The sequence below is a fragment of the Camelina sativa genome, chromosome 20 (genome assembly GCF_000633955.1).
Source record: "Camelina sativa cultivar DH55 chromosome 20, Cs, whole genome shotgun sequence".
NCBI classification, from domain to species: domain Eukaryota; kingdom Viridiplantae; phylum Streptophyta; class Magnoliopsida; order Brassicales; family Brassicaceae; genus Camelina; species Camelina sativa.
The window spans coordinates 2553425-2581053 of record NC_025704.1 but is presented as its reverse complement, the minus strand read 5'-3'; the positions used below and the strand labels follow the sequence as shown (position 1 = coordinate 2581053).

The 27629-nt window shown below is 36.7% G+C and overlaps 8 protein-coding genes across 15 annotated transcripts in view; 3 read left to right on the top strand and 5 right to left on the bottom strand.

Annotated features, from left to right (window-relative positions):
• Positions 1–2902, bottom strand: part of LOC104772142 (fasciclin-like arabinogalactan protein 17) — a 4869-nt gene extending 1967 nt beyond the window's left edge. Inside the window, exons 1-3 of one of the 3 annotated variants that reach the window (XM_010492895.2) lie at positions 1426–2901; positions 728–845; positions 222–635 (exon numbers count right to left, since the gene is read on the bottom strand). In XM_010492895.2, coding sequence (XP_010491197.1) covers positions 772–845; positions 1426–2725 — 1374 coding nt within the window. In that variant the 5' untranslated portion in view covers positions 2726–2901 and the 3' untranslated portion in view covers positions 222–635; positions 728–771. Of the gene's footprint in view, positions 1–221; positions 636–727; positions 846–1425 lie in introns of those variants that run through there. The other 2 variants (XM_019242263.1, XM_010496786.2) reach the window with 2 other exon arrangements.
• LOC104768833 lies at positions 5559–7169 on the top strand. Of its 6 annotated transcripts, none has more exons than XR_002037013.1 (4): positions 5559–5711; positions 6050–6268; positions 6467–6539; positions 6614–7169. XR_002037013.1 is itself a non-coding variant. In XM_019242264.1 (3 exons), exons 1-3 carry the CDS (start codon positions 6379–6381, stop codon positions 6851–6853), a joined length of 318 nt encoding a protein of 105 aa, XP_019097809.1. In that variant the 5' UTR covers positions 6275–6378; the 3' UTR covers positions 6854–7169. The 6 variants fall into 6 exon arrangements, 1 of the variants encoding a protein (XP_019097809.1); XR_002037010.1 differs by adding an exon at positions 6336–6383 and having other exon boundaries at positions 6467–7169; XR_764287.2 differs by having other exon boundaries at positions 6336–6539.
• LOC104768832 lies at positions 9292–10200 on the bottom strand. Its single transcript, XM_010492894.2, has one exon. It carries the CDS (start codon positions 9869–9871, stop codon positions 9392–9394), a length of 480 nt encoding a protein of 159 aa, XP_010491196.1. The 5' UTR covers positions 9872–10200; the 3' UTR covers positions 9292–9391.
• On the top strand, positions 11058–12487 carry LOC104768831. Its single transcript, XM_010492893.2, has 3 exons — positions 11058–11229; positions 11331–11404; positions 11663–12487. The coding sequence occupies exons 1-3, from the start codon at positions 11210–11212 to the stop codon at positions 12346–12348; spliced, it is 780 nt and encodes a 259-aa protein (XP_010491195.1). The 5' UTR covers positions 11058–11209; the 3' UTR covers positions 12349–12487.
• Positions 12752–14753, bottom strand: LOC104768830 (ribosome biogenesis protein NSA2 homolog). The gene is made up of 9 exons (XM_010492892.1): positions 14686–14753; positions 14446–14565; positions 14275–14342; positions 14036–14144; positions 13874–13942; positions 13703–13760; positions 13260–13495; positions 13122–13173; positions 12752–13031 (listed from the first exon to the last, which is right to left on the bottom strand). The coding sequence occupies exons 1-9, from the start codon at positions 14686–14688 to the stop codon at positions 12964–12966; spliced, it is 783 nt and encodes a 260-aa protein (XP_010491194.1). The 5' UTR covers positions 14689–14753; the 3' UTR covers positions 12752–12963.
• LOC104768829 lies at positions 17011–22540 on the bottom strand. Its single transcript, XM_010492891.2, has 19 exons — positions 22315–22540; positions 22141–22213; positions 21922–22044; positions 21658–21827; positions 21410–21559; positions 21134–21277; positions 20806–20866; positions 20081–20394; positions 19686–19817; positions 19406–19525; positions 19205–19291; positions 18966–19088; positions 18774–18879; positions 18541–18672; positions 18297–18431; positions 17994–18145; positions 17755–17895; positions 17345–17662; positions 17011–17259 (listed from the first exon to the last, which is right to left on the bottom strand). The coding sequence occupies exons 1-19, from the start codon at positions 22369–22371 to the stop codon at positions 17164–17166; spliced, it is 2634 nt and encodes an 877-aa protein (XP_010491193.1). The 5' UTR covers positions 22372–22540; the 3' UTR covers positions 17011–17163.
• Positions 23253–25816, top strand: LOC104772141 (ABC transporter E family member 2-like). The gene is made up of 9 exons (XM_010496785.2): positions 23253–23257; positions 23514–23631; positions 23727–23816; positions 23917–24218; positions 24324–24519; positions 24607–24786; positions 24869–25129; positions 25221–25466; positions 25538–25816. The coding sequence occupies exons 1-9, from the start codon at positions 23253–23255 to the stop codon at positions 25655–25657; spliced, it is 1518 nt and encodes a 505-aa protein (XP_010495087.2). The 3' UTR covers positions 25658–25816.
• Positions 25725–27494, bottom strand: LOC104768828 (nudix hydrolase 27, chloroplastic). The gene is made up of 6 exons (XM_010492890.1): positions 27165–27494; positions 27014–27064; positions 26565–26657; positions 26331–26425; positions 26120–26234; positions 25725–26016 (listed from the first exon to the last, which is right to left on the bottom strand). Exons 1-6 carry the CDS (start codon positions 27393–27395, stop codon positions 25915–25917), a joined length of 687 nt encoding a protein of 228 aa, XP_010491192.1. The 5' UTR covers positions 27396–27494; the 3' UTR covers positions 25725–25914.

The following is a 27629-nucleotide window of genomic DNA, read 5'->3' as shown; positions in this document are numbered from 1 at the left end:
AGAAAACAAATATATCAGACAACTTCAGTATCAAAGACTTGAGAGATTTTTCATAAGAAACTTGACCACAAAGACAGACAGCTAGGTTTGTGCTTTGTCCTCCAATGATCAACAAAACACAGCCACAGCCAACTCATTATCCACGTGATTAATTATTCTACCAAATATGTTTAGAATACATTCTCTCCAAAGATAATAATAAAGTCAGAGAGACATTGTGATCATAGGGACGACTATAATTTAATTATGATTCTCTTACCATTACCAACTGGAATTATACTTTCCCTGTAGTAAAAGCCAAACAAAGGACTCCAAAACAACAAAACAAAGCCTTAAGGTGAAAGAAAAAAGTCTTTGTTCTCCCTTTTTTTTTATTTATGGTACTCTCTCATTCTCTCTCTCATACACCACCAAATTAATTAAAAAATGATTGATATATCTAATTACAGTATTCATAATCCAAAGACCAAACCAAAACACCCCCCCAAAAATATATATTTAAGAAATGAAGAAAAATAGAACTCAACAAACCCACCATCCTTCTCATCATTCCATAGAAGTTTGGTGTTTTTTGAAACGTTGTTGTTGGTCCTCTCTTCGTTTTCTATTCATCCAAGGCCAAACCCTTCAATCAGCTGTGTAAAGTGGAAGGAAATACATGAATTCCCGTTTACAACCGTAAATCGCTTGAAAGGATCAATGAACAATTGAATCGTAAGAAACAAACCTTTTTGAATGTGTTTACATCAATTCTTTGGCGGGTTTGCGAATTCACCGGCATTTGCTAAGATAAGTGTCCTTGCCAAAAGCACCAAACATGCTACAGGCTACTTCCAACAATCTCCCTGTTTGTTTCAATCACAACAGTAACACCTTTATTAGGTCAAAGTCAATCACACACACACACACACTCACTCTAATCTCTCCATAATTGTAACCTTACTTATAATAATATTCTAGATTTGTACTTTACAAAAAGCTATTAATAAAATACCCAATTTTTATAACCTAACAAACATATTGAAAGGTAGGAAACATGACGAGATGCTAATAGCCAGCTAGTTAATGGCTATGACCAAAACACACAAAATAACTTAACCCTTCTTTGATTCTTGCTTGTGGCATGTTATCATCCAATATTCTCATTAATCTTTACTTTCCTAACACGCTTCTAATCTACACCTCTTGCTCCTAATTGCAGCATCCGGAATCTATTCAATTCGCTAGGCTAGACCAATCTAACATTCTTTGAGCTCTAACCTTGTTCAAATTACTAGACTCGTCTTACGTTCTTGGACCCTAACCTTGTTCTTACACAAACTAACATTCTCAAGATCTCATTGTTCATTCAAACTATAGTAAAGCCTACTGAAGTCTGATCAATCAAACACTAGACAAAAGACCAATGACAAAAAGAGAACATACCTCTTCTTGGCTGAACAACTTTCTTAACCGGTATCTTAACCGATTCAAAGATCTCCTCTTCTTGAGGAAACAAAACACCATCAATCCCCTGAACCGAAATCCGACCGTCGGTATAAATATCAGGATCGAACAAATAAGCCGACCTCTCACCGTCACCAAACTTAACCGAACCATCAGCTTCCTTAGCCGCAACCTTATGAGGAAAACGCAGCGTATCGAACTTCACATTCCCAAATCTCCTAACAGAATTGTACATACTCTCCTCCGTCTGATACTCAGGGATAATATGGTAATACACAATCTGCTCCGGCGCTCCTGGCTCACTCAGCTGATCCGTCGTCAATTTCGCCATAGCTTCGTCGTTGGGAGCAAGAACCGTTAAAACATAGCCTTCTGACACCAACCGACCCATCTCCGTCGCGAGTGACGTCAGATTCACGAGAATGTCTGCCATCTCGTTGTATCCGCCGTAATGTAACAGTGTGTGGATGAAATCTTTGACTTGAGCTTCACCGTCGAAGTGGTGGCGCTTGCCTCCAGGTCCAGGAGCTGGCGCCGGTGCTAACGACGGACCAGGAGCCATAGCGGATTGGATCGGAAGAGCCGGTGGAGATCCGGCGAGGACAGGGGGGGTTGGTTTCTTGAGACGGTTGGTTCTAGGGTCAACCTCCGGAGCTCCTTCAGGTAAGACGGCGGAGATTGACTGGAGGCTACGACGGCGATTGAAATCTTCTTGAACGGAGCGAGGGATGAGAAGCCGTTCGATCCCGTGGATCAATCCGTCGGGTCGGGTCAAATCATCGGGTCGGATAATCTCAGCTAAATCCACCATCTTTTTACCGTCTCCGTTGCTCAGATGGACCTGATCGTTCCCTAGCGTGTTGTGCTTGACCCGACCCGATTCTTCTGATGGCCATTGGTCTGACCCGACCCGATTGGGTATAATGTGGAACATGAGGAGTGTTTGTAGAGATTTGAGATTACCTGGCTGGAGCAAGAACCGCTTGAACTCAGGGTCAAGGTCACGCTCAAGAGCTTCATTACGAGGGGCAAATATGGTAATATTGTGAAGACCAACGGCGTCTTCGAGTGTTTGAAGGAGAAGAGCTTTCTCGACGAGCTCAGCTAGCTCAGTGTAACGAGAGTCGAGAAGAGCTACGAGGACGGAGTTGGAGTTGATCTGACCTGACCCGGAAGAAAGATTCGTGTTCTTGGGTAATGCAGATGATGCGGTAAAGGAGATAAAGAAGAAGAGAATGAGATGAATGACGGCGGAGCCACCATAGATGCGGCGATCCATGGAGCTCTCTCTCTCTGTGTAAGATCCGATTATCAGAAAGATGGAACAATAAATTTTTTCTTTCTTTCTTTTTTTATGGTGAAAGAGTTTACTTTTTTTTTTTTCCTATTTCTTGAAGTGTCGGCGATGGCAAGTGGAAGTGTTAAGAGAGAGAGAGATGTGAGTTTGGTTGTGTGTCTATGTTGTGTAGTAGTATTGGGGTTTTTTTCGACTTTTCGAACCAGCCTGGTGATGGGACCACCCCCGAAAAAAAAAATTATAAATGTTGCTGACTTTGGATGTTTTCTCACCTCCTCGACTCGGCTCGGCTTGTACTTCTTCCTCTAAACCCTTTTTTTTTTTTTTGGTTGGGAAAAGTTATTATGTGTGATTTTGGTATAGGGAATGAATGAAGTGTGTGATGATATACTTAACTTGAAAGTGAAATTAGGGAAGAAGGGAAAAAGGTGAAAAAGGAGGCATGTGAGTGTTTTGAGTTGGAAGCAAAAGAAGAAAGAAAGAAAAGAAGGAAGCCGAAGAAGTAAGAACGCGTGGCTTCAAAAGGAAGCTGTCGGTTTGCTACGTAAACATCTATATCTATGTAATGTAGTTTTGTGAATGTGAATTGTGTAATGACGACCATCATCGAATGACTTACTTCCACGCTCCATCTTTGCGCGTACGAGTCACGCCAGTTTCGTTTTCTCTCTCTCTTCTTTTTGTCGTCTAGCATTTTTTTACTGGAAGAGCGAGTATCTTGCTATCTTTTATGGGCTCAATTTGGGCCTTTAAGCACCGATGATTTATTTATTTTATTTTTTTGTAAACCCAGAAACTTGGTAAGTTTTTCTTTGACTCATAAGTATTTTTGGAGTTTGGGATCGCATATATATATATATATATGTAAGGGATCAATCATAGTGTTTTAAGTTTGGGATAGCCATATATATGTAAGGGATTCACAAATGCGTATCATCCTTTCTAAAGCAGATGATATTGTAGTCCTAGCGACTAGAGTTAATGTGTTTTGCAAAATAAACATTTTCTAGTGACTCGTGACAGTAAATTACAGTTGAATGAACAAACAAAAGTGGAGTGACACTTCAAAAAGACTATGGATCACGTAAAGCCTATAAATATCTTATAAAAACAACTAGTTCCATCTTCAACATTGCGGTTTAATTTCCAGTGAGCTCATAAAATCTCTTCATCTTTTTGTATGTTTCCACCTCTGCAGCTCACAAAATTGCAGTTTTAGGTCATGGATTATTGTCGACCCAATATATATAGAATCAACCATTTTTCATATTTTCTCCTGATTTTTCAAACTTTACGACTTATCATGCTTTATACTGTAACTTGAGCAAATATAATTTTGGGGATGACACCAAGCCAATGTTTCCATCGGTTTAGGTTTGCTTGAGCAAATACATTGTCATTTTAATAGTATCCAGACCTTGGGTTTATAGTTATAGCACAGGGTTGGTTGTCTTTGTACGGCGAGAAAATTGTTTTGAAAGAAATTAAGATTTGAACATCAAGTTCTAAGTTCTTAACATGTCTATGGGGCTATAATGAGATGGAATGATTAAAAAAAAACACTACATTGATAGATTTATGAGGTAACACTACTCATTGTCTATTGACATTTTAATTTATTTATTTTGTTTTTAAAGGTACTCGATCTTTACCCACCGGCCACATCTACAAAAAAAAAAAAAAAAAAAATTAAATAAATCACAGTTCACTACAAGAAAACAAGGCGATTTCCGACGGAATTCCCCACCGACCACATTCCATCGGCTATTTTTGACGGATTCTCAACTGATATACGACGAAATTTAAACCGTTGTAATCTGTTGGTAATCCGTCGGGAAATACCGACGGGACTACGTCTGTCGGGAATTCTGGACCATATTCCGACGGAATCCGGACAGATTATATTTCTTAGACAACTTCGTCGGAACTCCGTCGGTATTCCATCGGTCATATGTTATTATAATAAAGATTTTAGATAACAAAAGTCAATTTAAAAAATGTCAAAATTGTTTAATAATTTGAAATTTGACAAAACACTACATTAATTTATTTAATAGAAATTAGGTCTAACAAAACACTACATAACAATTCACTTTCTCAAATATTAAAATCTAAATATATAAAACATGAAAAAATCATAATTCCGTTGATAATCTGTCGGGAAATACCAATGGATCCCCGACAGACCTAAGAGTTTTCTTGGGTTTATGAATACAACTGCATTTAACACGTGTTTTAAACTCCGTCGGAAAACTATCGAAACGCGGCCATTACCAACAGATAACTGACATATTTCCAATGGATTTAAGGTATAGGATATTGAAATATGAAACTTTATAACTTAACACATTCACAAACACTATTTCTTATGTTTTAAAACAAACCAATCAGTTTTTGTCTATTGTATTACAATAAGTTCAAATTTTCAAAATTTAACATGATTTCATCATAAGTGTTTCTATATACACTTAGAATGTTAGTTAAGAGTTTGAATGTTATGATTTACTAAATTTTAAAATTAATTTTCTTATAGATATTTTTATTGAAATAGATTTGTAAGCTATGTAGTATACTTATTGTAATGGTAATTGAGTAGTAAAGATATTTTTTAACTATATATGAAGTTTTTTGAAGTTTTTTCATAGATCCGTCGGGAAACTGTCGGTAATAATGAAAATAACAAAATTTTCCGTCAGGATTCCGTTGGATAAAACACAAAATTTAACCCGGGAAGATATTTTTCCAAAATTTTTTGGTTATTGCGGGAAGGATTATTTAATAAAATTGGGTTACTTAGTGTAAGCCCAAAAACTTTTCACCTTCTCTTCTCAACCTAGCCGTCACACTTCTTCTTCCTCACCCATATTTTTTTCTTCACCGATTTACTTTTTCTTTTTCCCGTTTTTCCCTCTTTCTCTCTTCTAAATCAAAGATTTTGTTCCTCATATCAACACAACCACTCAACAATGTAAGATTTTTTTGCCTTTTATCTCAAATATGTTTGAGTTGGGATTTGCAATGTTTGGTTTCATTATATGTGGCTGACTCAAAAAGTAAAGATTTTGGGTTCAAACATGTTAGATTAGGTGTTCGTTATGTCAGATTAAGGGGTTAGATACTATGATTTTGCTTTTTCAATTGTTAAGAATTGGGTTAAAGTTTAGTTTTCCTAAAATCAAAAATAGGATTTCGTTGATTAAGGGGTTGTTCACTTGATCTATTTGTTACGATTTATATGGGTATTCAGTTGATCTTTTGTTGGGTTTTTAGATTTTTGTATAACTGTAATATTTTTTTTTTTCAAAGGGACTATGAAGCATATCGTTCTCGTCAAAACCGCTCCACCCAAAACCGAGAAGAACCCAGTGGTTCTGGGGCTGAGTTTCAAACCCCCTCCACACGAGCTTTGGGATCGCTTACAGCTGCCTCACCTCCTATCCTAATGACCATAGAGTATTTCGTTTCTCAACCGAAATGAGAACTTATCCCAAAACTCCATCCCAACTACATCGGATATGCTACATGGTAAATCTCAAACTCTAAAACACTTATGATTTCTTATTATTTTATATTTTAGATCAAACTTTTGTAGGTTTGAGGCATCTGGAAACGCCATTAGCAAATCTCTAAACTAGATGATGTATGGACTCCTCAAAGAACCTTATGAAACATACTCGTCAATGCCAAGTGATGACCGTGACCTTTGGTTGAAACATTTTGTAGCAATCGAGGTGGCAAAGGGCAAGCAACGCACAACGCCGGGTCAACAAGCTTCTATACCCGTGGAAAACAACTTGTAAGTTTCAACATTTTGTAGCACAGTTCAAAACTTAACTTCAATGAAGATTAAAACTAAAATTTGTTTTAAAGACTAAAAGAGATGGTGTGGCTCCTGATCACTTAACGTTGATGGAAAACACCCACACCAACAAGAAGACCAAACAAATTCAAGACCCCTTAGCTAAAGAAGTGATTGAAAATTCTCGTAAGAGGATGGAGGAGTTTAGCTTATCTCAACCTTCAGTCGATGGAAATGGCTTACCAACACCAGTCCCCGTCGATTCTTTTGATTATCTCAACCTTCATTCTTTTGATACATTTTGCTTATGATTCTTTTTATACATTTTGCTTATTCTTAACAAATGTTGACTTTGTGCTTGTTTATCATCTTCATCACCAATATATGATCGTGATCCTGAGCTTGTTCGAGCCCTCCAAGAGAAAGATGACCGTATTGAAGCTCTTGAGAAGATGATAGAAAAAGAGAATGAGAGGAACAAGCTGAGAGATGAGGAGCTTGCATCGTTTATGGCAGAGATGCGATCAAAGTTCCCGGTGAATTCAAGTTCTAAGACCTATTTTCACAATATTTAAGTTTCAGTTTCTATTTCTATTTCTTTTTTATTTGTGTATATTGCATTTTATTTTTGGGATGTTTGTGTATATTGCATTTTGGATTTCTAAATTTATGAATTCAAATATTATTATCTAATTAGTAATTGTTGTGAAAAGAACAGGAATAAGTACTATATTAATTAGTTTAATCTTAAAAGTAAATTATATATTAAAAATATATTAATATAAAATATTAACCCGTCGGGAATCCATCGGTAAAAACAGAGTAAAACAGAGAAATTAATCATTTTTATTGTTGGGAAACCGTCGGTAAAAGTTATTGGGAAGCCGTCGGGAACATAGCCGTTGGGAAATCCATCGGGAATTTATCTGACGGGTTCTCGACAGCTACATTATCTGTCGCCATTTCGTTGGAAACAGAAGTCGTTGGTAATCCGTCGGAGAGTAAATGTCCGTCGGAAATCTGTTGGAGATGCTGACGGATTCCCGACAGATTTAATTTTCCCGACGCTCTAGAACCGACGGACATTTACTGTCTGTTTTCTGTCGGTTTTGGTTGTTCCCGACGGGTTGCCGACAAATATGGCCGTCGGTTTGCGGCTGTTTTCTTGTAGTGGTTGTGAAATAGTACAAAAATAAGAAATGAGTAATATATAAAGTCCAAAGTTGCTTATATATACAGCTATCACAAAGTTTCCATTGGTTTAGGTTTGCTTAGAGTATGGTTTTTTTTTTTAACCTTAATGTTAAGACAAGGTGCATGGGATTCAACGCATAGCAAAATCCATGGAGAATTGTCTTATCACATATGCATTTTCATGTGTAAGACAATTGAAACTAAACAAATATGTATTTATAAATAGAGATAAAAGAGGAAATAAAAGAAGAGTCACTCATCAATAAATATGGAGATGAAAAGTAGTGGTGTGGTAGGAACTCTGTGAAATCAATGAAGGTCCCCCACACACACACACAACAGAAGAAAAGGGTAAAGAAAGAAAAGGACAGTTTACACGAAGAGTCACACTGTACTCTGGCCTCACATGAAACCCTAGTTACTTAACTTTATTCACTTCTTTTTCACTCAATGTCCTTTATTATTTCACCACCTGACTCAGTGACCCTCTCTCTCTCTCTCTCTCCCCCTCAAGCCCTATCCTGTCACACCTATATGTAGTAGCTATACCAGCTATATTCCATATCCCACGCTTCTTCCGAATCTATTACTGGATCCTTCTCTTTATATGATCCCAACTAAAGCACGTCTTAATCAAATACACTTTCAACAATGTTCTTCTTGTACTACAAAACTAGCTAATCTCTCAAATATTTATGTTTTGTGTGTTTTAGTTAATGGTATTAGCTTCTTTTTTTAATGTCGAAATCACTGTTTTCTTCACAGTGTTTGATCCTACTTAGACTGTTCATTATGGCATGTTTGCCACGTTCCAAACTCAATATGTCTTTTCTCCACTTTCTCACTAAAGCTAACTAAAACTCTTTCTTTTGTTTTCATTGCATTATCAAATACTAGTATCAGTATGTGAATTCATAGATTATTGTGTAACCTAGAAGTGCACACACTGACTACGTACGTTTCCAAAACTTTTTGATCAAACACGTTTAACTTAGTCCATGAATCTATAATAAGATTCACGCATCATGAATATGCTATATAATCTTATTTTATTCTGTTTTTTATTTTTTAATGTTAATCATACAAAGTTTAGCTTTGCTTTTGAGTGTGATTTGACTTGTAATTATTAGTTTTTGTATCTCCAAAAAAAGTGGTCTACAATGTGTTGTTGGAATAGAGATCTTCACCTAGTGGACGGTCTACTTTGTACGGATAAACATAATTAACCTCGTCCAAGGAAAAAGCTCTCCATCTCCAACAACAAAGTTTTATTTTTTCAATCATCATCTCAATATATAGATTCCATTTCCAAATTCTTATTCCTCTTTAAAGATAAAGGAAGTTTCAAAGTTGATTCCTCTATATCAAGTTTTGTAGCCTTAGAAATGAACCTTCTAATTAATACTAATAATAGTCAAAGTTTGGTTTCGGTTTAAACAATACAATTCTGTCTCATTTGAAACGTGAACTAATAATAATGATAACATAATCTATCATCAATTCATAATTCTGCAACATTTGTGAAGTCACAAATTGAAAAAGGCTTATAGACAAATTGAAACGACAAATCATTGCTATCAACATTGATCACATTTGGGTTTTACAATTAATAACAAATCTACAAGAATAGTAAAAAACCTCTCCCAGAGGGCCCCTTAATGAGGCGACGCCGTTTCAGCTCGTGAAAGGCTTCGCCAGAAACCACCACTGTGAAATCTGTTCCACATCTCCTTCTCCAATGCAATCACAGCCTCATCTTCTTTTTCATCAACTAAACCGTCGTCCTCGTCGTCTTTGCTCTCTAATGGATGAACAGCGAAATGCGAACTCCCTACTTTACACAGCTTCTTCTGATCGCAATCTCCTCCACTCTCTAAAACCTCCTTTTTCGCTGACGGTCGCCGTCGCATTCGGCGGATTGCGCGGCGGCAGATCCCTCGAGGAACCTTGTAAAAAGCGAGGACGACGAGGTTCACGACGCTGCAAGGAGCGCAAAGACATAAAGCCGCGAAACTCGCTGTCGTACCACCGCAACACTCAGCCGTTGTAGATCCTCCGCAACATAACGACGGCGTTGAGATACTTCGACGGAGAGTACTCGGTTGTTTCCGGCTAATCGAAGTCGACTGATCCATATTTTTGAATCACAAATCAGAATCAAGAACACGAATCTATCGAATTCAATCCTCTCTTCTTCGTCTTGTGGTATATCACCAATTCATCATTCAAAAAAAAAAAAAAAAAAATCGAATTTTTACGAGAGAATCGCCAAGAAAATGTAAATCTCTCTGGAGAATCTGAAAAGGTTTGTATTGAAATGGAGACTGGGGAGAGTGAAAGAGAGAGAGCGTACGGATGATATTATTATTGGTTTTTTTAACGTTTCACACGCTTAAGGATTAAAAAAAAGCGAAAGTTATAAAGTCAGAGAAATGTGTTTTCTATTTCGGTTACGTTCTCTCTGGTCTACTACTACTAGTAGAAGATGATGAGACGAGACGAGCCATGAATCAATATATATTTATACACTCCAATTTCCTCGGGGTACTTTTTATTTTAATTAATAATTTGTTCTTATTTAATCAATTTTATTACTAACTATAAGTGAATCTTATATGTTAAAGAATACTAATACTCAACTTATATTACTAGATTAGGATTTTAAAAAAATCTACTTTTGATATCTTATCTCTTTTTTCTTTTGACTAATCATTAAATTTAGGATAAGAAATTATCTTGACCATTGGATAGTTATCACACAAGATCTTTCTTACTAGCACTTACATATATATATATCACTGGATAATATATTTAAATATCTTTATTAATGGATAATGCAAATACATATTAGGAAAAAAAATTATGAATAAATAAAGGGTGTGTGGTTTTGTTAACCAATAAAACGAATCTTATAATAATATTCTGTAGGTTTTATGGTAAATTATTGAGCATTTTTCATAAAAATTATACCCATTTATTACCAGATCTCCATAGACTACAATTTTCTTTTGTAATCAATAATATATCTACACCTCAAGTATTGACTTTTTTCTTTTTAGAAATAAACTTTTTTTTATTTGACTCTATTAATTGTGCAGTAAATATAATTTTAGCCCAAATCAAAACATAACAAAAGTAAAAAAGTGTTGGTTTGGATACGGAAATCAAAGAGGCCCATTATATATTTATCCAAACAGGCCCAGTTTATTAAAAAAAAAAAAAACAAGAAACGATGCCACGCGATGTCCCCACGGTTCACACCTGTCCTATCTCTCTCTTGCTTTCCCTTTATTTTTTCCTTAACGACGAAGAAACGCCATTGGGGAGAGAGAGAGAGAGAGAGTAAAAACGGAAGCCATAATTAAGCATAATAATAACTACGATTTCATCATTCTCTCCCGTTTTGTCTTTATAGTATCTTTGAAGAGGATAAGAGTGTCACAGCTTCGTCTCTTCCGCGATCATTAGATTAGATGGGTCTTCTCTCCAACAGGTTTCGTCTTCCCCTCTAATTGATTTCCCAGAGAACTTGTTAATTTTATCATTATCTTACGTTTTTCTCACGAAATCTTCTGTTTGTTGTTGTAAGAACAGGATCAACAGATCGAGTTTGAAACCTGGGGATCATATCTACTCCTGGAGAACTGCTTACATCTATGCCCATCACGGTTTGCTTCTATTCTTCTTCCAAATCGCAATTTTTTTCTTTCAAAGTTTCGATTTTTTTTTTGGTTCAATGTCGAATTGATCAATGTTCAATTTGAGAAAAAACTTAGGGTTTGTGAGGATTTGATGTTTTCAACTTAGATCACTTGAAGTGATTATTATTAGAGTCTATATATCTTTCTTGAACTGCTTGATTCAATTGTGCTGCTAGCTACGCTTTGAGGGTGATCCACCAATGTTGGTTTACTTTTTGTGTGTAGGCGTTTATGTTGGAGATGATAGAGTCATCCATTTCACTAGACGAGGCCAAGAAGTTGCAACCGGGACTGTTCTTGATCTCATACTAGTCAGCTCAGGTCCATCCCGAAACCACACCCACTGTCCAACCTGCGTTCCACCAAACGAAGGTCACGGCGTTGTTTCCTCATGCCTAAACTGTTTCTTAGCCGGTGGTGTTTTGTATCGGTTTGAGTACTCTGTTAATGCTGCTCACTTCCTCGCCAAAGCCAGAGGAGGAACATGTACACTCGCTGTCTCTGACCCTAATGACATAGTTGTCCACCGCGCCAAACACCTCCTTCAAAACGGGTTTGGATGCTACGATGTTTTCAAGAACAACTGTGAGGATTTCGCTATATATTGCAAAACCGGGTTGCTGGTTCTTGAAGGAAGGACAATGGGACAGAGCGGCCAGGCTGTCTCGATTATAGGTGGACCTATTGCTGCGGTTTTGTCAACGCCGATGCGGCTTGTGACAACTAACGTGTATGGGATGGCGGCTACAGCGATTGGTGTGTATTGTGCTAGTAGATACGCTACTGATATCGGAATGAGAGCTGACGTTACCAAAGTTGAAGCAGAGGACCTCACAAGAAGGCTGTCTTCAGGACTTTTTCAAATACTTGATCCTCCATTGGCAGCCATAGCTTTACCAAGCACAAGCTGATAGATAAAGCTTTAAGAAGCTTCACCAGCTTTATATCACTGTTGTATTTCTTGTTGTGCCTTGGCTTCTAAAATTGTTCTAATAAAAACACTACTTGTAAGGAACTTATATGTTTTCAATTATATGCACAATTGAATCACCGTGTGATAAACTGATAACTTTTGATGCAAATCTATATAGGCTACAAATACAGTCATGGTTTCTGAATAAACTGATAACTTTTGATGCAAATCTATATAGGCTACAAATACAGTCATGGTTTCTGAAGAAATCCCAAATTTTATTAACATCATTAATAAAAAGCTACAAGAGTTGGTTAATGTGATGGGGGTTCTCACTGTTGAGTCATACCAAATATATGGGGGTTCTTAAGGCAAGTTAGCTCACAATAGTAACGGTAATATGAACATTAGAAGCAACAAATTTCATTAATAAGATTCTTAAAAAGCTACAAGAGCTGGTTAATGTGATGCGAAGATCTACCACAACGATTCCATATATAAAAAAACGTAAAGATAGCACAAAAATGTTTCAGGAGAGAACAAAAAAAAGACAGTAGCTAACATGATCCTCGCTGTATCTATCCATACTTCTCTGACATTGCCGGACATTTGCTTACACAAGTAAGACAGCATTTATACATCCGTCATTCTCGGGGTTGTTCGTCACTTGAGCGTATTTCCCTGAAGTCAAAACAAAGAGAGTTAAGGCACTGCCAACACATGTTTTTACAGTTTGCACAAGGGTCAGTCAGTATATATGTCAACACTTACCCCAAACAACCTTTCCAGCTGGTGTAACAAGACCAAGCTCACTCACATTGACCTGAAAATCCATTCACATAGATATTAGCACCTATAGCATAGGCGAGATAAGTGAGACCTTAATATGTATAGAGCTTGGGGACTAACCTCAACAATTGTTCCCCTAGTCATGACACCAAGTGATGTATACATGGGACCGTTGGGATTCTTCTTAACTCCAATGATCTCAAGACAGAAAGTGCATTTTAGTTCAGGATGGGTGACGTGGGCCTTGGTGAAACGCAGACCAGATGGACGGATGAAACGTTCGTACTTTGGAGGCTTCCTTGTGAAAGCAGGTCCAACAAATGTAGCTTTTGTAACCATCCGCTTCCATTGTTTTGCTGTAGTTGATGCAAAAAGCATTTCCATAGTTGTAAGCAGACTATTTAGAACGAATCAAATCAATCCACAAAGTAAACTCAAAATCTATAGTCTATATAGTCTAGAGTAAACTCAATCTAATAGTCTAGAGCCAATTGCTGAATCAAAAGCCTCTATATGATAAGGCGTGTTTAAACAAAGTGATAACAAAAGAAGCAGATACATACTTTTTCGTTTCCCAGATCGGATCACTCTGAACATTTCATCTTCAGCGACAGGACGGACCTGTAAAAGGAAAGGGCTATTAGCTGCCAAGAGAGAAGAAATTTGAGCTTTACCCATTTGTTAAGAGTTTCAACACTGAAAAAAACAAATACAAAAGCAGAGAGATATATCACCTTTGGAAGAGGGACCTCCCATTTGCCAGCTTTCTCTTTCCTCTTTTGTTTAATGGTGTTGCTAAGAACCTACCACCCACAAAAACACACTTGTTAATGTATTGCCTCATCAAGTTTCAGAATTATAGAAAATCTCAACTGACAAAAAGAAAAAAAAACAACCTTGGCCCGAGTGGTCTCTTCACGATCAAGAAGATAAGCAGGAACAGCTCCTTCCCGAACATTCTCATCAGCCTTACGCCTTGATGATGACTCCTCATGCATTTTCAATCTGTTCATCAAACACAAAACCACAATGACTCTCTTCTAACTATTGCCAAATCCATCATCATACTAGTAGTAATCAAACATCTTTTGACCTAAATGACACATTCTCAGAGAAGTTAAAAGAAAACACTTACGTTTTCTTCATGAGAGCTTTCTCAGAATAATTCTTCTTGGCAATCATCTTACCCTTGATACCTAGAGACTGCAATTTCAACCAAAACCCAAAAGATGAATCAGCTAAAAAAAAGGGGAGCTAAAATTATTTGAAAAATGGAAGAAGAAGAAGAAGAAGAAGAAATAAGAACCTTCTGAGCCATGGTGGAGTGCTTGTGAGATGCACGCGCCTCCTTCTTGCGCAAGCGCTCATAGTGATCGAAGCGACGTCCATGCCTCTTACGGTGTTGCTCTATGTAATCTCCCTGAGGCTGTTTCACAAAACAAAAACCACAGAAATATATAGTCAGAGATCGAAATCTCACCATATATAAGAAACGAAAACTGTCAATTAAGAAAAAAAACGGATACTCAGGCGGTGGAGAACGAACCATGGTTACTCTAAAGCGATGAGACGACGACGGTGAGAAAGGCGGAAGAGATGTGAAGATGGAGAGAGATGTTCAGTCGCAGTTAGGGTTTTATCAAAAGTTAATGGGCTTTGACTAAAGCCCATTACGTGAGATGGTCGTTTTTATTATTGGGCTTAGAGATGTAGTTATCAACTTATCTTATATCATAGGTTAAAAATAAAAAAAAAGTTATGGTCCTAATCTTCCCATTTACGATTTCAGTCAAATACAAATTAAGCAAGTTAGGGTTAAACTCTTTAAGCAGTTAAAATTAGTCCTAAGCATGTTGGACACTTGCTTTATGTGTTAAAAACCTTTTACATGCGAATACTTATCATAGTTTTAACTTTGATTGGGATAACAATATAAAGTCTTTCACTTCTATATAATTATTGCCAATCAAAAATTGGTGCTTTACCAAAACGAGCAAAGCAAAGTCATGTATCTTTTTTTAAGCATCTGTTTGTAAAAAGAGAGCGCAATTTATTTTTTACTAGATAATGTCCTATGCGTCGTCCGGATTTGAAATTAATATAACAAAATATCATTATATACTTTTAAAGAAGTTTAGTAACTTATAGAATAAATTAATTATTTAATAGTTTATATTACATAAATATTCTTTTAAATAAGTATCTTTGCAAACTTGTAAAAACATTATTAAAAATCTCTCAATTATGGTTTTATAGATTTCTTAGTTTTTCCAATAGTTTTTCCACTGTCCAACAAATGCAAGAAAACTTTCCTATTTTTTTATTATATTATTTAGATTCATTATGAAAATAAATATTATTCGAGATGATTAATCGAAAACTAAAGACGCTTTTCCGAAATGATTGATAAAGTCATATATAAAAATCATATGAAAATGATACAATTATACCAGTATAAGTGAGACCAAAACCTAACTTATATATATATATATTTAGTTATTTACAATTCACAGTAATTTGATTTTAGTAAATTAATATAAACATATTATATATGTATGTTAATTAACTATATACTGATAAATGCCATGATATATGATTAGAATAATCTTAATAAGTGAATAGAAACTGCAAAATATTTGCATAATAATTTCAAGTGAATTATTTATCTTAAAATGAATAAAAAATAAAAGCAAAATAGAAAATATGCGACAGATCTTAACGCAGTGCATTAAAATCTGTTAAAAGGGTCCTTCCTATAGCTGGCTTGCTGGATTTAATCTTCACATAGATAAAGAAAATCCTACCTAAGTATTATGCAGCCAAGATAAGTCGGCACTTTATGAAATCTCAGTTTGTGACTAGCCTCCTTAAATTGGTTGATCCAAAGACATTTATTCTCCCGACTTTTTCTTTCTTATTTACAAGTCTCTAGACATGTTATGCTCCACAACTGGGGATGCTTACACTGACACATCAATGTCAGTTGACGTTGATGAAGTGGATCATTGAAAGTCCTTGTCAGACTGATTCAATCCATTTTCAAGATAGGGATGCAAAAACTCTTTTTAGTCTTCGTCAACCATTGTCTTTCGAGTATGGATATCAAATTTCTAAGGTAAAGCGTTTTCAGCATGAGCTCTCTCCCCTTTGCGAGCCGCCGCCTCAGCTGGACATTCACAACCAATTGGCCAATCGGCTCCAATTACTCAGAGGGTAGAAGAGGATTTTATTTCTAAACTGCAAGATGCACAAAACCATAAACAGAGAAGCCATCCAACCCAACAAAAAGATAAAGATGAGTGCTTGGTTTTGTCTCCGGTTGCTGCAACTAAGGAAGCACAATATGTCCTCTTCTAAGTTCTGACGACTTGAAGGCAATTATGAAACCTCTACAAGCATGTATGGTAAGATTCAAGGTTTCTATATATATATATATATATATATACTAGGTGGTAGCCGAGGTGTTGTTTGAGTTGTTACATAATCATTATTTTATTTAAAGAAATAACATAAATTAACATGTTACTATTATTTTGGTTTTTTTGTATACATCAAAATATTTTACTTATGTTTTGTTTATATTTTACATAGATTTTACTTTTTTTTGTTAATCTACTTTTTCATATTAAAATATATGTGGTTGCTTTAATGAAACTGCTTAATCCGCCTCAGAATCTTGAAATCAACATTATATCATAGGTCAAACAAAAATTATGGTCCTAACCTTCACATTTACGATTTCAACCATATGTAGTTAAAATTAGTAAGCATGCTGGATGCTTGCTTTATGTGTTAAACCCCTTTTACATGTGAAGAGGACTTATCATAGTTTTAATTGGGGATAATAATATAGTCTTTTCTAAATCAAAAGGATAATAATATTCTACATAATTATTGCCATCAAAAATTGTTGCTTTACCAAAACGAGCAAAGCAAAGTTACGTATCTTTTTTTAAGCATAGGTTTGTGAAAAGAGAGCACAATTCATAAAAATTTTATGTTACAGTTTGTGTGGAACTTATTATTATGCGAGTAAGCTTTTGGATGCAATCCTAAGTCGCTCTCCCGCAATTTTCATCATATGCTTTCCTTCTACTGTCAAGCTTGTGCTCTCTGAGGACTGCGCAGTTAAAGAGCTAAAACTGATCAGCCAACGACTTTTTGCAGTTTTTGGAGTAACGATAAGAGAGAGTAAGAAATGATACCTGTAAAGTGATAACGTTTTGCAGAATCAAATCGATCTCTGACTTGGATGGCAATATGATCTTCCTAACTTTGACATCGTTGTGCATCAGCAGGATCACAGATACTATGCATTGTATCAAATTCAATGAGTTTCGACCGTTCTCCCTGTCTTGGAACGATTCGAGCGCTTTAGTGTTTTCACTAACAATCGATTGCATTCTCTTCAGAACATGTTCTGTGAGTTTGGAGCTTCGGTCGAACAAGAAATAACAAGGCACTAAGTAGTAGAGACATGTTTTTATGTAAAGGTAAGAGTTCTCCTTATCTTCTGGTATACACTGCAAGAAGAGTGCAGAGAGATGTGTCAATCCAAAGATTAAAAATGAAACAATGAGGACCCAGTAAAAGTGTATAAGAGGAATTTGCTTACATTGACTATGTCGATCAAGTATCCCGGTAAGAATTCACTTAGAATGGTTACACTGCTTTCAGAGAGTCTGGTTGGTTTGGAGTCCAACGCGCAGATCATCCTGAGTATGGCACACCCATTGTCCAACGCAGGCTTCACAATCTGTACCAAGAAGAACATCTCATTAAGTATTTGCAATGCTATTATATGATAATGTTACCATGCATTGAGATGTAAGTATTATCAAAAGATAAACTCACTATTTGTTCGAGTAAAACTTTCTCTAGAATCTGGAGAACAAGAGAACTATCACCCATTTCTGACAAACATGCGCACACAAGGTTTGTAAGCGCTTCATACGTGCCACAATATGTCTCCCGCTCATTGCACTCCATCACTAACTGCAATTTCTCTGCATGAGCATAAAAGTAATAAGGTAAGCTCCAACCAAACATAAAAAAAAGGCATGATTCTCACTTAAACAAGCTCAAACCGAATTCTATTCAAAAAGTTAAAATAAGTTCAAAAGTATTCTATTTATTTTTACAGATTCCAGACAGTACCTGGGACAACTTTGAAACGTGCAATTAATGTGATTAGGAAGCTAAAATGATCTGTAATCTGAATATGTCCAGCTCTATAGGCAGTGTGAAGAATTTCCACTATCCGATACAACACAGCTGGTTCAAGTTGTGGATCTGCAATACACATTGAGTTAGGTCAATTACCCTTTTTTGTTATTCTATCATCAAGAGAAGCCATTTTTAAAGTTGAATAAAAGCATGGGGAATGAAATGTGATACTCACTTAGACAGCATGAAACTATTGCTTTCAGCATGTGGGAGCTGAATTTGTCTATGGTGAAGAAGTAAAGGAAACAAAGAGCCAGTTCTTGGGTTTCCCTAGGGAGACTTGCAAAAGATCCACCATGTCCATCACCTGTATAATTCAAAAAGATGACAGAAACCGACTAGTCCAATTTTAGTTTAGTGACACTCAAAATCTCATAACACATTTTTATTTTGTAGAAAGAATTGCACCTTCTCCGTGACAAGGGATGAAGAAGTTTATGATATCTTCTTCACATGTGGGGCAAAGATTCAGACACCCAACGCGCCTAAGGTCGAGCAAAAGTTGCAAAACAACCTGAAGTAATTACAAATTGGTATAAATGAGAAAAGGAGATGCCGGCCTAGTTGATAAAAAACGGGTCCATGTACTAAGGGGGTTACCTGGGTAGATTCTGGATGCTTATCACCCAACTGATTAAGCAGTGATGGAAGTTTGTTGACCCAAGCACTCTTGTAGTTATTTATCGTTGGATCACTTGCATTGGGATAATGGATATCTCCATTCTGCAGACATTACAAGAAACTGATTTTAGATTTCAATGTGCGTGGAAAGTAAAGTCAGGTTGAAACAGTCAGCCAATATCCAAGACTGAACAACATATCATGGAAAAATTACTTACAGGGATAACCACGTCTCTGATAATTGAAATGCAGGCTAATTTAAGTGTTGACTCTGGTTTGCAATCGCTGAAGGTAGTAGTAAATGCCTGAAAATAGAAACGTAATACCAATATAAAATGATGTTACTGCTAGCTATCGAAGGAACTGAAAAAGTCTATCCTCCTGCCTAACTAAAATTGCTCAGAGAATCTTAGACGAACCTGCAGAAGACTATATCTCCAATCACTGTCCACCCTCGATATAAGTTTTGAAAAAAAGGGCAAGAGTGCAAGTAAAGTCTTATTGTGAATAGCTTTACTAAGCTCAATGCTCCTGGAGATCTGTAAAATAAATGTTGGCAAATCCCAGTGAGGAACTTTTTCCGTGTAGATTTAGCAGTTTATCAGATACAGTGCAGACAGAGGGACGGACATAAAAAAAAAGTTTGTAAACAACTAATCAGCTTTAGTTATATATTAATGTAAAGTAGTGAGAGCTAACCTTGCCTAGTAGTGTATTTTCAATAAATTCCAGAAATCTATTGGAAACATCAGTAGGAAGGTGGCTCCATTCACTTACTGTCAAGAAGATTTTTGCCAGTCCACTGTTGAGAATAAAGTACCTTTCATCAACCTGTCAACAAACAATCAACTAGTGTTAGGAAGATCTATATAATAATAAGCAACGCATAACATATAATCATATGGAGAATACAGATGATGGCAGGAAGGGAATGCTTTGCAAATCAGGAAGGGGAAATTTACACAGAAGAGTAAAGCAAGCATGTGATACAAGCTTTTTGTTTACTAATGTAACTATTTGGCAAGTAAAAAAAGACTACTTTACTAGGCATAAAAGAATAACCATAAAAGAATTCCAATGAACTATTTTCACACCTTTCCTGAAAGATTGTTTTCTGGATTGAGGGGAAAAGAACCAAGTAACTTTCTTGATAACAACGATGCAATGTCTTGATCCAATATCATCAGAGTGAATTCTTCAGATGCAGGTAGCCTTGTAGTATGACTTTGAGTGTGCCTACGAATGGAAAACTTGATTGCATAATCTATGCTGCAAAGTATATGGTTGATACAATTAAATGATGGTGCATCGAATCCTCGCGGAGCATGAATCAATGGAATGAAATCTTGGAAACAATTGATTAAGATTCCAACAATCTCCTTCAATCTCTCGGAGACATGGGCAAAATCTGAAAGAACACAAAGAAACATGTTTAGCGTAATTCAGCACATGCAAAATCATAGAAAAAGGAACCATTTATTCAGGGCCGATATCATTGTAAAGGAGAGATTAGTTGACTGGTACTATCAAATTATCCAGAAAATCAATTTAAGTGGCGACATTTCTACATCCAAACCATGGAACATGAATTGTGAGGAGAGACAGCAGAAGAAAACAGGCTATGGAACTTTAAATATGCAACAGCTACTAATTTCTTCAGAGATTTGCAGAGACAATCTATAGATTTTACTAGAGAGGAATGATGGCAAAGGAAAATGGACTAGTTGTTCGGTTGCAAAGTGCATACTCTTCAAGAAAACATGATACAAGCCATATACTGATAACTTATTGATGAGAAAAGAAGATAGATGGCACATACAAGCACATTCTTTTGCAGCATCCTGCTCATAGGCGAGTAGCGGTTCATTCCGTAAAGGTCCCTACAAAAGATTAAAAAAGGGCACAAAATGTAAAACGAAACAGTTAGAATAGGCAAAACAGAGCACATTGCCAGAGTGATTAGGCAAGTATTTAAAACTAAAGACATCTTAATAAAGAATTAAAGATATAGATGCATTCTATATATCAACTCTTCTAATAAGATAGACCACCAAAAAGAGAAATGGCAGAACCATATACGTTGCTATGCTACTTCCTGTCATGAACAAGAACTTTGGAGTCATCCGGAGTGGAAATTGAATAGATACCTTTTTTTGTGATTCGATGTCACTCTCATCACATGGCAAAAGCGACAGGCAATGTGCCAACCCAGAAAGAGCTACCTTTAGCTTGCTTTTATCTTGCACATAAAAATGGTTCTTCTGAATGATATCCTTGTAGTTTTCGAGAATCTGCAACAAGTAGCAGGTGGAAATTTCAGGGAACATCTTGCAAGAATAAAGGTATAAAAAAAGAAACAGTACAGGCAAAAACTGGAAATGTAACAGTGTGTGTCATAATCCAAGAAATCAAATGTAGTCTACCTTTTCAGCATACAAGGAAAAGGTAGACGGGTAATACTCCACAACAAGGTGGAAAAATTTGAAAGCCATCAAACGAACATCAATCGCTGAATTAACCATAGCGATAAATATGCTTGGCATTAAAAGTGACACCATAGGGCCCTGGTTATCCTGAATCGATTCACACATATAAATATGCATAAGAAACAGACTATAAACAAATTAACATCTAGGAACAAGTGGAGAAAATAAGGAGAAGTAACTGATACCTCTTTACAAGCAGGAAAGATCTCAGTCTCAAATAATTGATAAAAAGTATCTCTCACTAGATTATCAGTATCACTAACGCGTCCCGCAAGTGTCTGTACTATAAGATATTTAAGTGACTGCAGCTCTGCTGGATGATTCTTGAAAATGTCTTTAAGACCATGTAATGCTTCTGCACAAAGAAAAACCAAAAAAAATTGATCAATGGAACAACATAGCAGGGAATCATAATTTACTCATAAGTAAGAGAGAGAGAAAAAAAGGACCTTTGCGAACTTTGGCATTGTGATGTGGAGTTTGGTTCAAAAGTTCCATCAAGGTCAAGCCTTTCTTACTTGTAGCAAAGCCACTCTTCTCAGCTGCCACACTTTGCTCAGGAAGTATAATTGCTGCAAATATAAACAAAGAAAGTTTCAACCTTACATACGCAGAGAAGCTAATACGGGAAAAAAAAAAGTTTGAAATTTGCAGGAGAAAGCAGATACCTTTGGATTTAACCTCAGTGTTAGTTGCATTCTTAGGTGGAGGCAATTTCCTCCCAAGCTTTCTCTTAATTTTCTGTCAAAATAAAACTAAGTATCATCAGAACAATTCATCAAACACTTGAAGAAGAAGAAGAAGATTCATAAAAGACAACAGCAATGTTAAAAAAACGCAACCTTGAAATCAATTCCTTTCTTTTGTTGCTTCTTAGCAGGAGCCTTGGAGCGAACCATTGTATTATACAGCTACGTAAAAACACCAGAAGCTGTTCAAATTCTGAAGCTTAGAGATAAACAATCTCGGAGGAGAAAAAATTCTCAATCAATCAAGAAGAGTCTCACAAAAACCTAATAACGGAGACAGAGGTGGTGGCGGAAGAGCGACGAGAAAGAGGACTGTATTATCGGTTAAGGTTAGCCTTTTTAGTTAGACCGGTTTCGATGCTTTAATTAAACCAAACCGGCTAAAACGATTCCGATTTCGCGGTGGTGCTGAGGAAAACCGCCGGCAACGATTTTAAGAGAAGAAAAAAGACAAAGGCCACGTAGGGTTTAAGGTTTATTTAAAATTATTTTAGTTCTCTCACAAGTATTATTATTTTCAATTTTTCATAGTATTATTTTTATTTAAGGTTATTTAAAATTTCTTTTTCAATTTTATTTTTTATTTTTTTTTTGAAAAAGGTATTCTATTGAAATGCATAATAAACTGAAGGTACATAACTTTTTCAATTTTCATTAAAAAAAAATAAAAAAAAATAAGCCTAGTAAGGGATAAAAAAAAATGTTAATGGTTTACTTTATTATAGAGTCTTAAATATTTAATAGCTTGTAGTATTAATTAAAGTTGTATCCTAATTTATTAATTGGTGAGAATTTATAAACAAACCAGAGATATTAAAAAAAAAAAAAAAAAAGTTAAGGATTTGATTCCTATTTAATGGAATGGATCTTTTTCTAGGTGTATATATATAAACCATTTCTTACAACCAAGTGACCAACCAACAAAAGAAAAAAGAAAAGAAAAGAAAAAAACAGAACAAGCCAAGTCTCTCTCGATTCATTCTTGTCGAAGAACATCTTTATAGTTTGAAGCAAAGGTAAACACAGAACTTATGACGTATTCTAACTCTTTTTTTTTTTTGTGTATCTCATGTTTCTTTGTATGTTTCTACCTTGTCATCGATCGCCAAAGTATAATTGTTATGAAACAGTTGTGATATTGTTTCTTTCTAGGCATGGCAAAACTTACCAAGGACTTGGATAAAGACGCAACAACCTACAGCTATGGGCCAAACTCTTTTCAATTGCACGGGATAGCTAGAGTTTATCAAATATCTTTTTAAGCCCCTGGAATATGTGTGACTGACGTACAGGCTTCCAGCACCAAGGACGGGAGAGCTCCTAGGATTGCTTGGAACACACAGTATCGGGAAATCAACTGCTCTCAAACTTTTGGCTGGAGTACTCAAACCTAACCTTGGCCGGTTCACTGTAAATATATATATATCCTCTCTCAAGTTTTATATCCTCTGTATGCAATGCATATGATGTGACTTATGCAAGATTCGCTTCTTCCTCTTGGGCAGAATCCTCCCGAGTGGCAAGAAATTTTGAATCACTGCGGTGACAAAGACCTTCAAACCTACTTCACCCAGTTTCTAGATAAGAAACTAAAGGTAGGGTGTGGAAACTCATCATCAGTATGGTACTTTATGTCACTAACTAATATAACTAGTTAGTTTCTTTAAGCAGTTTGACAGTTGTTTTGTCTTATAGGTCGCTATGAAGCCACAACATTTCGAAGACATGAAAGGTTTTAGTGAACCTGTCAGGAAGCTGCTTGACAAGCACAACGAGAGAGGTATGATGAATGAGATCTGTGATAATCTGGAGTTGAACGAGGTCTTGGACAGGAGAGTCCGTCATTTATCTGGTGATATGCTGCAAAGGGTTATGATTGCTGTAGTCGCCTTACAGAAGGCGGATGTGTACATATTTGATGAACCATCAAGCTTACTAGATGTGAGCCAAAGATTCAGAGCTGCTCAAGTTATACGTTCTCTCCTCACTCCCGACAGGTCTTAATTGGTTTTTCTCTCTTACACATATTCTGAATTTCTTTCTCTTTCGGTGTTGATCGTAACAAACATATATCTTTTTTTCTTGCACGTACGTTGTTGTAGCTACGTGATTGTTTCAGACAATGACATTAGTGTCCTTGACTATTTGTCGGATGCCATTTACTGTTTCTATGGGAAACCAGAAGCATGTGGTATCGTTTCTCTCCCCTTCAATGTCAGAGCAGGAATCGAGATTTTCTTGGACGGGTTTGACCCCTCACAAAATTTGCGTATCAGGGATGAATCTCTTATCTTCGAGGTAATGGTCTCCTAGTGTTAATTTTCATAGAGAAAGTACTTGGTCGACTTTTGTCATTGATAGTTTTGTCTTCTTTTTTCTTTCCAGGTTGCTAGGACTCCTCGACCACCACCAGCTGGTGGCTGGAGACCATACAAATATCCAAACATGAGTGAAACCAGTGAGGATTTCACGCTGGAAGTGCAGGCAGGGGAATTCACTGACTCTCAGGTTCTTGTAATGTTAGGGGAGAACAGTACAGGGAAGACCACCAACCTCCAAATGCTGGTAGAGTTCAATGCCATTCTTCTTTTTATATATCTACTCTCTCTAGATTCCTTAACAAAGATTTCTCTCTCGACTTCTGTAGGCCGGCAAGGTGGCACCTGACTCTCTAGAAAATTTCATACGGATGGATTATGTTTCATACAAACCGCAAAGAATTGCTTGGAAGGGTGAGTGTACTGTCAGACAATTGCCAGAACTGAGTCTTCATTTGGCAGACATGCATCCTGATTTCATATCAGATGTGATGAAACCGCTTCAGATGGAGCAGTTGCTTGATCGAAAAGTAGCCTCACTCTCTTGCGGGGAGACGCAGAGGGTTGCCTTAACTATCTGCCTTGGGAAGGTGAATATTGTACAATTTTTTTTCAATCATAAAAGCTCAAAAGTTTGATAACATTTTGTTACTTATTTGAGAAAAAACTGTTCCTATGCAGTTTGCGAGTGTCTACCTGATCGATGAGCCAGGTGCGTATCTAGACTCAGAGCTGCGAATCAACGCTGCAATGGCCATAAGGCGACACGTTTTACGCATGGAGAACGCCGCAATTGTTGTGGAGCATGACTTAACAATGGCGACCTATATGGCTGACCAAGTGATTGTGGTTGATAAGATATCACCAGCCAAGTGTACTGCTAACCCTCCACTCCCACTTGTCAGCGGGATGAACAGATTCTTATCGGTTAGTCACTTATATATATATGAATCCTCAACGAAGCAAACACAACATGTTATTTTTTCCTTTCCTTGCAGCATCTAGATATTACATTCAGACGGGATCGGATAAGCTTTAACGCTACACCAAGGGTCAACAAGTTAGGGTCGATCGAGGACACAATGCAAAAGGCTGCAGGCAACTACTATGACGTGTAAAAGAGAGGGAGAGTATCTCAAAGGTCTTTATCTGGATCATCAGCAATTATATTGAGCTCTATTATAATTAACTAATTCGTGAGGATTTATATATATAGTATCAAACTACAAGATCAATGTCTGAACATAAAGGAGATTCATTCAATTTTCATATATAATAATAATAACGGTGCTCAAGAGAAACTTGTATAATGAATTGATTGTTTTCCTCCTACTCTGTGTATTCACTTGGTGAATCTTGTTGTCGGCGGGCACATTCAATCTTTAGACGAGTCCATGGAAACCTTCTCTTCATCCATAAAATAAGGGTTGAATTGCTTTATGACATGCTCATAGACAGGTCTCTTGAAATATACAGCCTGTCAGAGAAAGAAAGAATGATGATAAGGCCACCACAATTCAGGCACACACACACAAACACGAGTACAATAAGTGTACGCTAAAGCCAAAAACTACACTCACATGTTCAATCACTTGTTCTGGTAGCATCCACGACCACACCTTAAACTCTGGTTTTGCAGTACCATCTCCAAGGAGATTTATCTCTTCCTCTTTGCCAGTAAACTTGAAGAGAAACCTGTATCAGACAACCATCAATGAACAAACAATTGTTAAGATCCTGTATATAAGATTGTTTCCACAGATATGTTAGACTATAAGCTTTAGTTGTTACCACTTCTGAGCTTGGCCTTTGTAGCTTGTTCGCCATTTCCGGTTTAGCTTATCCTTCACTTCTCGGGGAAAATCATAGGTCAACCAGTTTGGAATCTAGATGTTTAAAAGAGTCAAAAGCTCAGTTTGGTGATACACAAAACAATTTCCAACTATAATCCCAAAACCATAAAAAGATGAATCTTGATGAATCTTGTTTAACAATTTACTATGAGAGAGATGTCAAAAAGCGTGCCTCCGCAATGAATTCCGCTGAGGTAACCCCTGTTTCTTCTCTCAGCTCTCTAAAGGCAGCGTTTCTCAAATCTTCTCCCTCATCAGCTCCACCCTGTAAAAGCAGAATTAATAAACCTATAGCTTTAACTGATCCCCTAAAGAATCATAAACTGGTCAATCTCCACCCTAACCTACTTTCTCAGTTTCACTCACTCTCTCTCATATCCTCACTGCCCGTTTTGAGAATCCTTATCGTCATTGCATTTGGTCCTTACCAAAGTTACAACTTTGTATATTAAAATGAACAATCCCCTAAACTATGAAACCCAATACCTCCATAGCAATAAAGATAAGAACTTTATCACTCAATACACTACAAATGAGCTGTTGCTAGGTGACAAGTGAGAGCTAAGCTCTCCAAAGCAATCAAATTACTAAGAAAACAAAGAGGGCTTGTAGAAGATTCACCTGAGGCATCTGCCAAGTATCCGGAATATGAATCTTTGACGCCGTAAAAATCTGCAAAATTCAAAACCAATTCAAAATCAAAATTTGTTCTAAATCAGATAGAGAGAGCGATGAGAGAGAGAGAGACATATAAAGGGAGAAAAGAAGTTACCTTTCGACATGGGCTAACGAGACAAATCCCAACATTTTTCCGGTAACCAACCGGAGGAGACTCAACTGTTCTTGCCGGAGACGACGATAAGGCCACTGATAAAACCACCAGTGGCTTTGGAGGAGAAGTGACGGGAAGTTTCAAGCATGAGAGTTTCACAGGAAACGAGTAGAAGTCTAGATGAACTGAGATTGCTGATCTCCCTATCAATCCAGAAGCCTTCACGGCCATGGCGAGACGACGGCAACTAATTAATTTAGAGGCTTCCTCCTTCGTCCCGGCGCTCAGAGCTATCGGTGATTGGTTTTCATGTTGTTTCTCTTCTCTCTCACACAAGTGATAAAAATAGTATATTATTACGATACTACCCTTACTCGCCCAGACAATTAAACGCTGTCATTTCAGTTGCAGAGCTTAAAAAGGCCATTGGGCTATTTATTAACCCAAATCAAAGCCCAATACGTT

Bases quoted from the DNA above. Each gene is read 5' to 3' on its own strand.
- LOC104768828 (XM_010492890.1), bottom strand. From the start codon at position 27,395: ATGGCCGTGAAGGCTTCTGGATTGATAGGGAGATCAGCAATCTCAGTT. The intron at 26,658-27,013 runs GTGAATCTTCTA...CTGCTTTTACAG, and splicing joins ATACTTGGCAGATGCCTCAG to GGTGGAGCTGATGAGGGAGA. The intron at 26,017-26,119 runs GTGAGTGTAGTT...TTTCTCTGACAG, and splicing joins CAGAACAAGTGATTGAACAT to GCTGTATATTTCAAGAGACC.
- LOC104768833 (XM_019242264.1), top strand. The intron at 6,540-6,613 runs GTAAGTTTCAAC...TTTGTTTTAAAG, and splicing joins ATACCCGTGGAAAACAACTT to ACTAAAAGAGATGGTGTGGC.
- LOC104768830 (XM_010492892.1), bottom strand. The intron at 13,496-13,702 runs GTATGTATCTGC...CATCAACTACAG, and splicing joins CCGATCTGGGAAACGAAAAA to CAAAACAATGGAAGCGGATG. The intron at 13,174-13,259 runs GTTAGTCCCCAA...ATGGATTTTCAG, and splicing joins CTAGGGGAACAATTGTTGAG to GTCAATGTGAGTGAGCTTGG.
- LOC104768832 (XM_010492894.2), bottom strand. From the start codon at position 9,871: ATGGATCAGTCGACTTCGATTAGCCGGAAACAACCGAGTACTCTCCGT.
- LOC104768829 (XM_010492891.2), bottom strand. From the start codon at position 22,371: ATGGTTCGCTCCAAGGCTCCTGCTAAGAAGCAACAAAAGAAAGGAATT. The intron at 20,867-21,133 runs GTATCTATTCAA...AATCTTTTGTAG, and splicing joins ACATCGAATCACAAAAAAAG to GGACCTTTACGGAATGAACC. The intron at 19,526-19,685 runs GTTAGCTCTCAC...TTTATTTTACAG, and splicing joins AAAATACACTACTAGGCAAG to ATCTCCAGGAGCATTGAGCT.
- LOC104768831 (XM_010492893.2), top strand. From the start codon at position 11,210: ATGGGTCTTCTCTCCAACAG. The intron at 11,230-11,330 runs GTTTCGTCTTCC...TTGTAAGAACAG, and splicing joins ATGGGTCTTCTCTCCAACAG to GATCAACAGATCGAGTTTGA. The intron at 11,405-11,662 runs GTTTGCTTCTAT...TTTTGTGTGTAG, and splicing joins TTACATCTATGCCCATCACG to GCGTTTATGTTGGAGATGAT.
- LOC104772141 (XM_010496785.2), top strand. The intron at 23,817-23,916 runs GTAGGGTGTGGA...TTTGTCTTATAG, and splicing joins TTCTAGATAAGAAACTAAAG to GTCGCTATGAAGCCACAACA. The intron at 24,787-24,868 runs GTAGAGTTCAAT...CGACTTCTGTAG, and splicing joins CCACCAACCTCCAAATGCTG to GCCGGCAAGGTGGCACCTGA.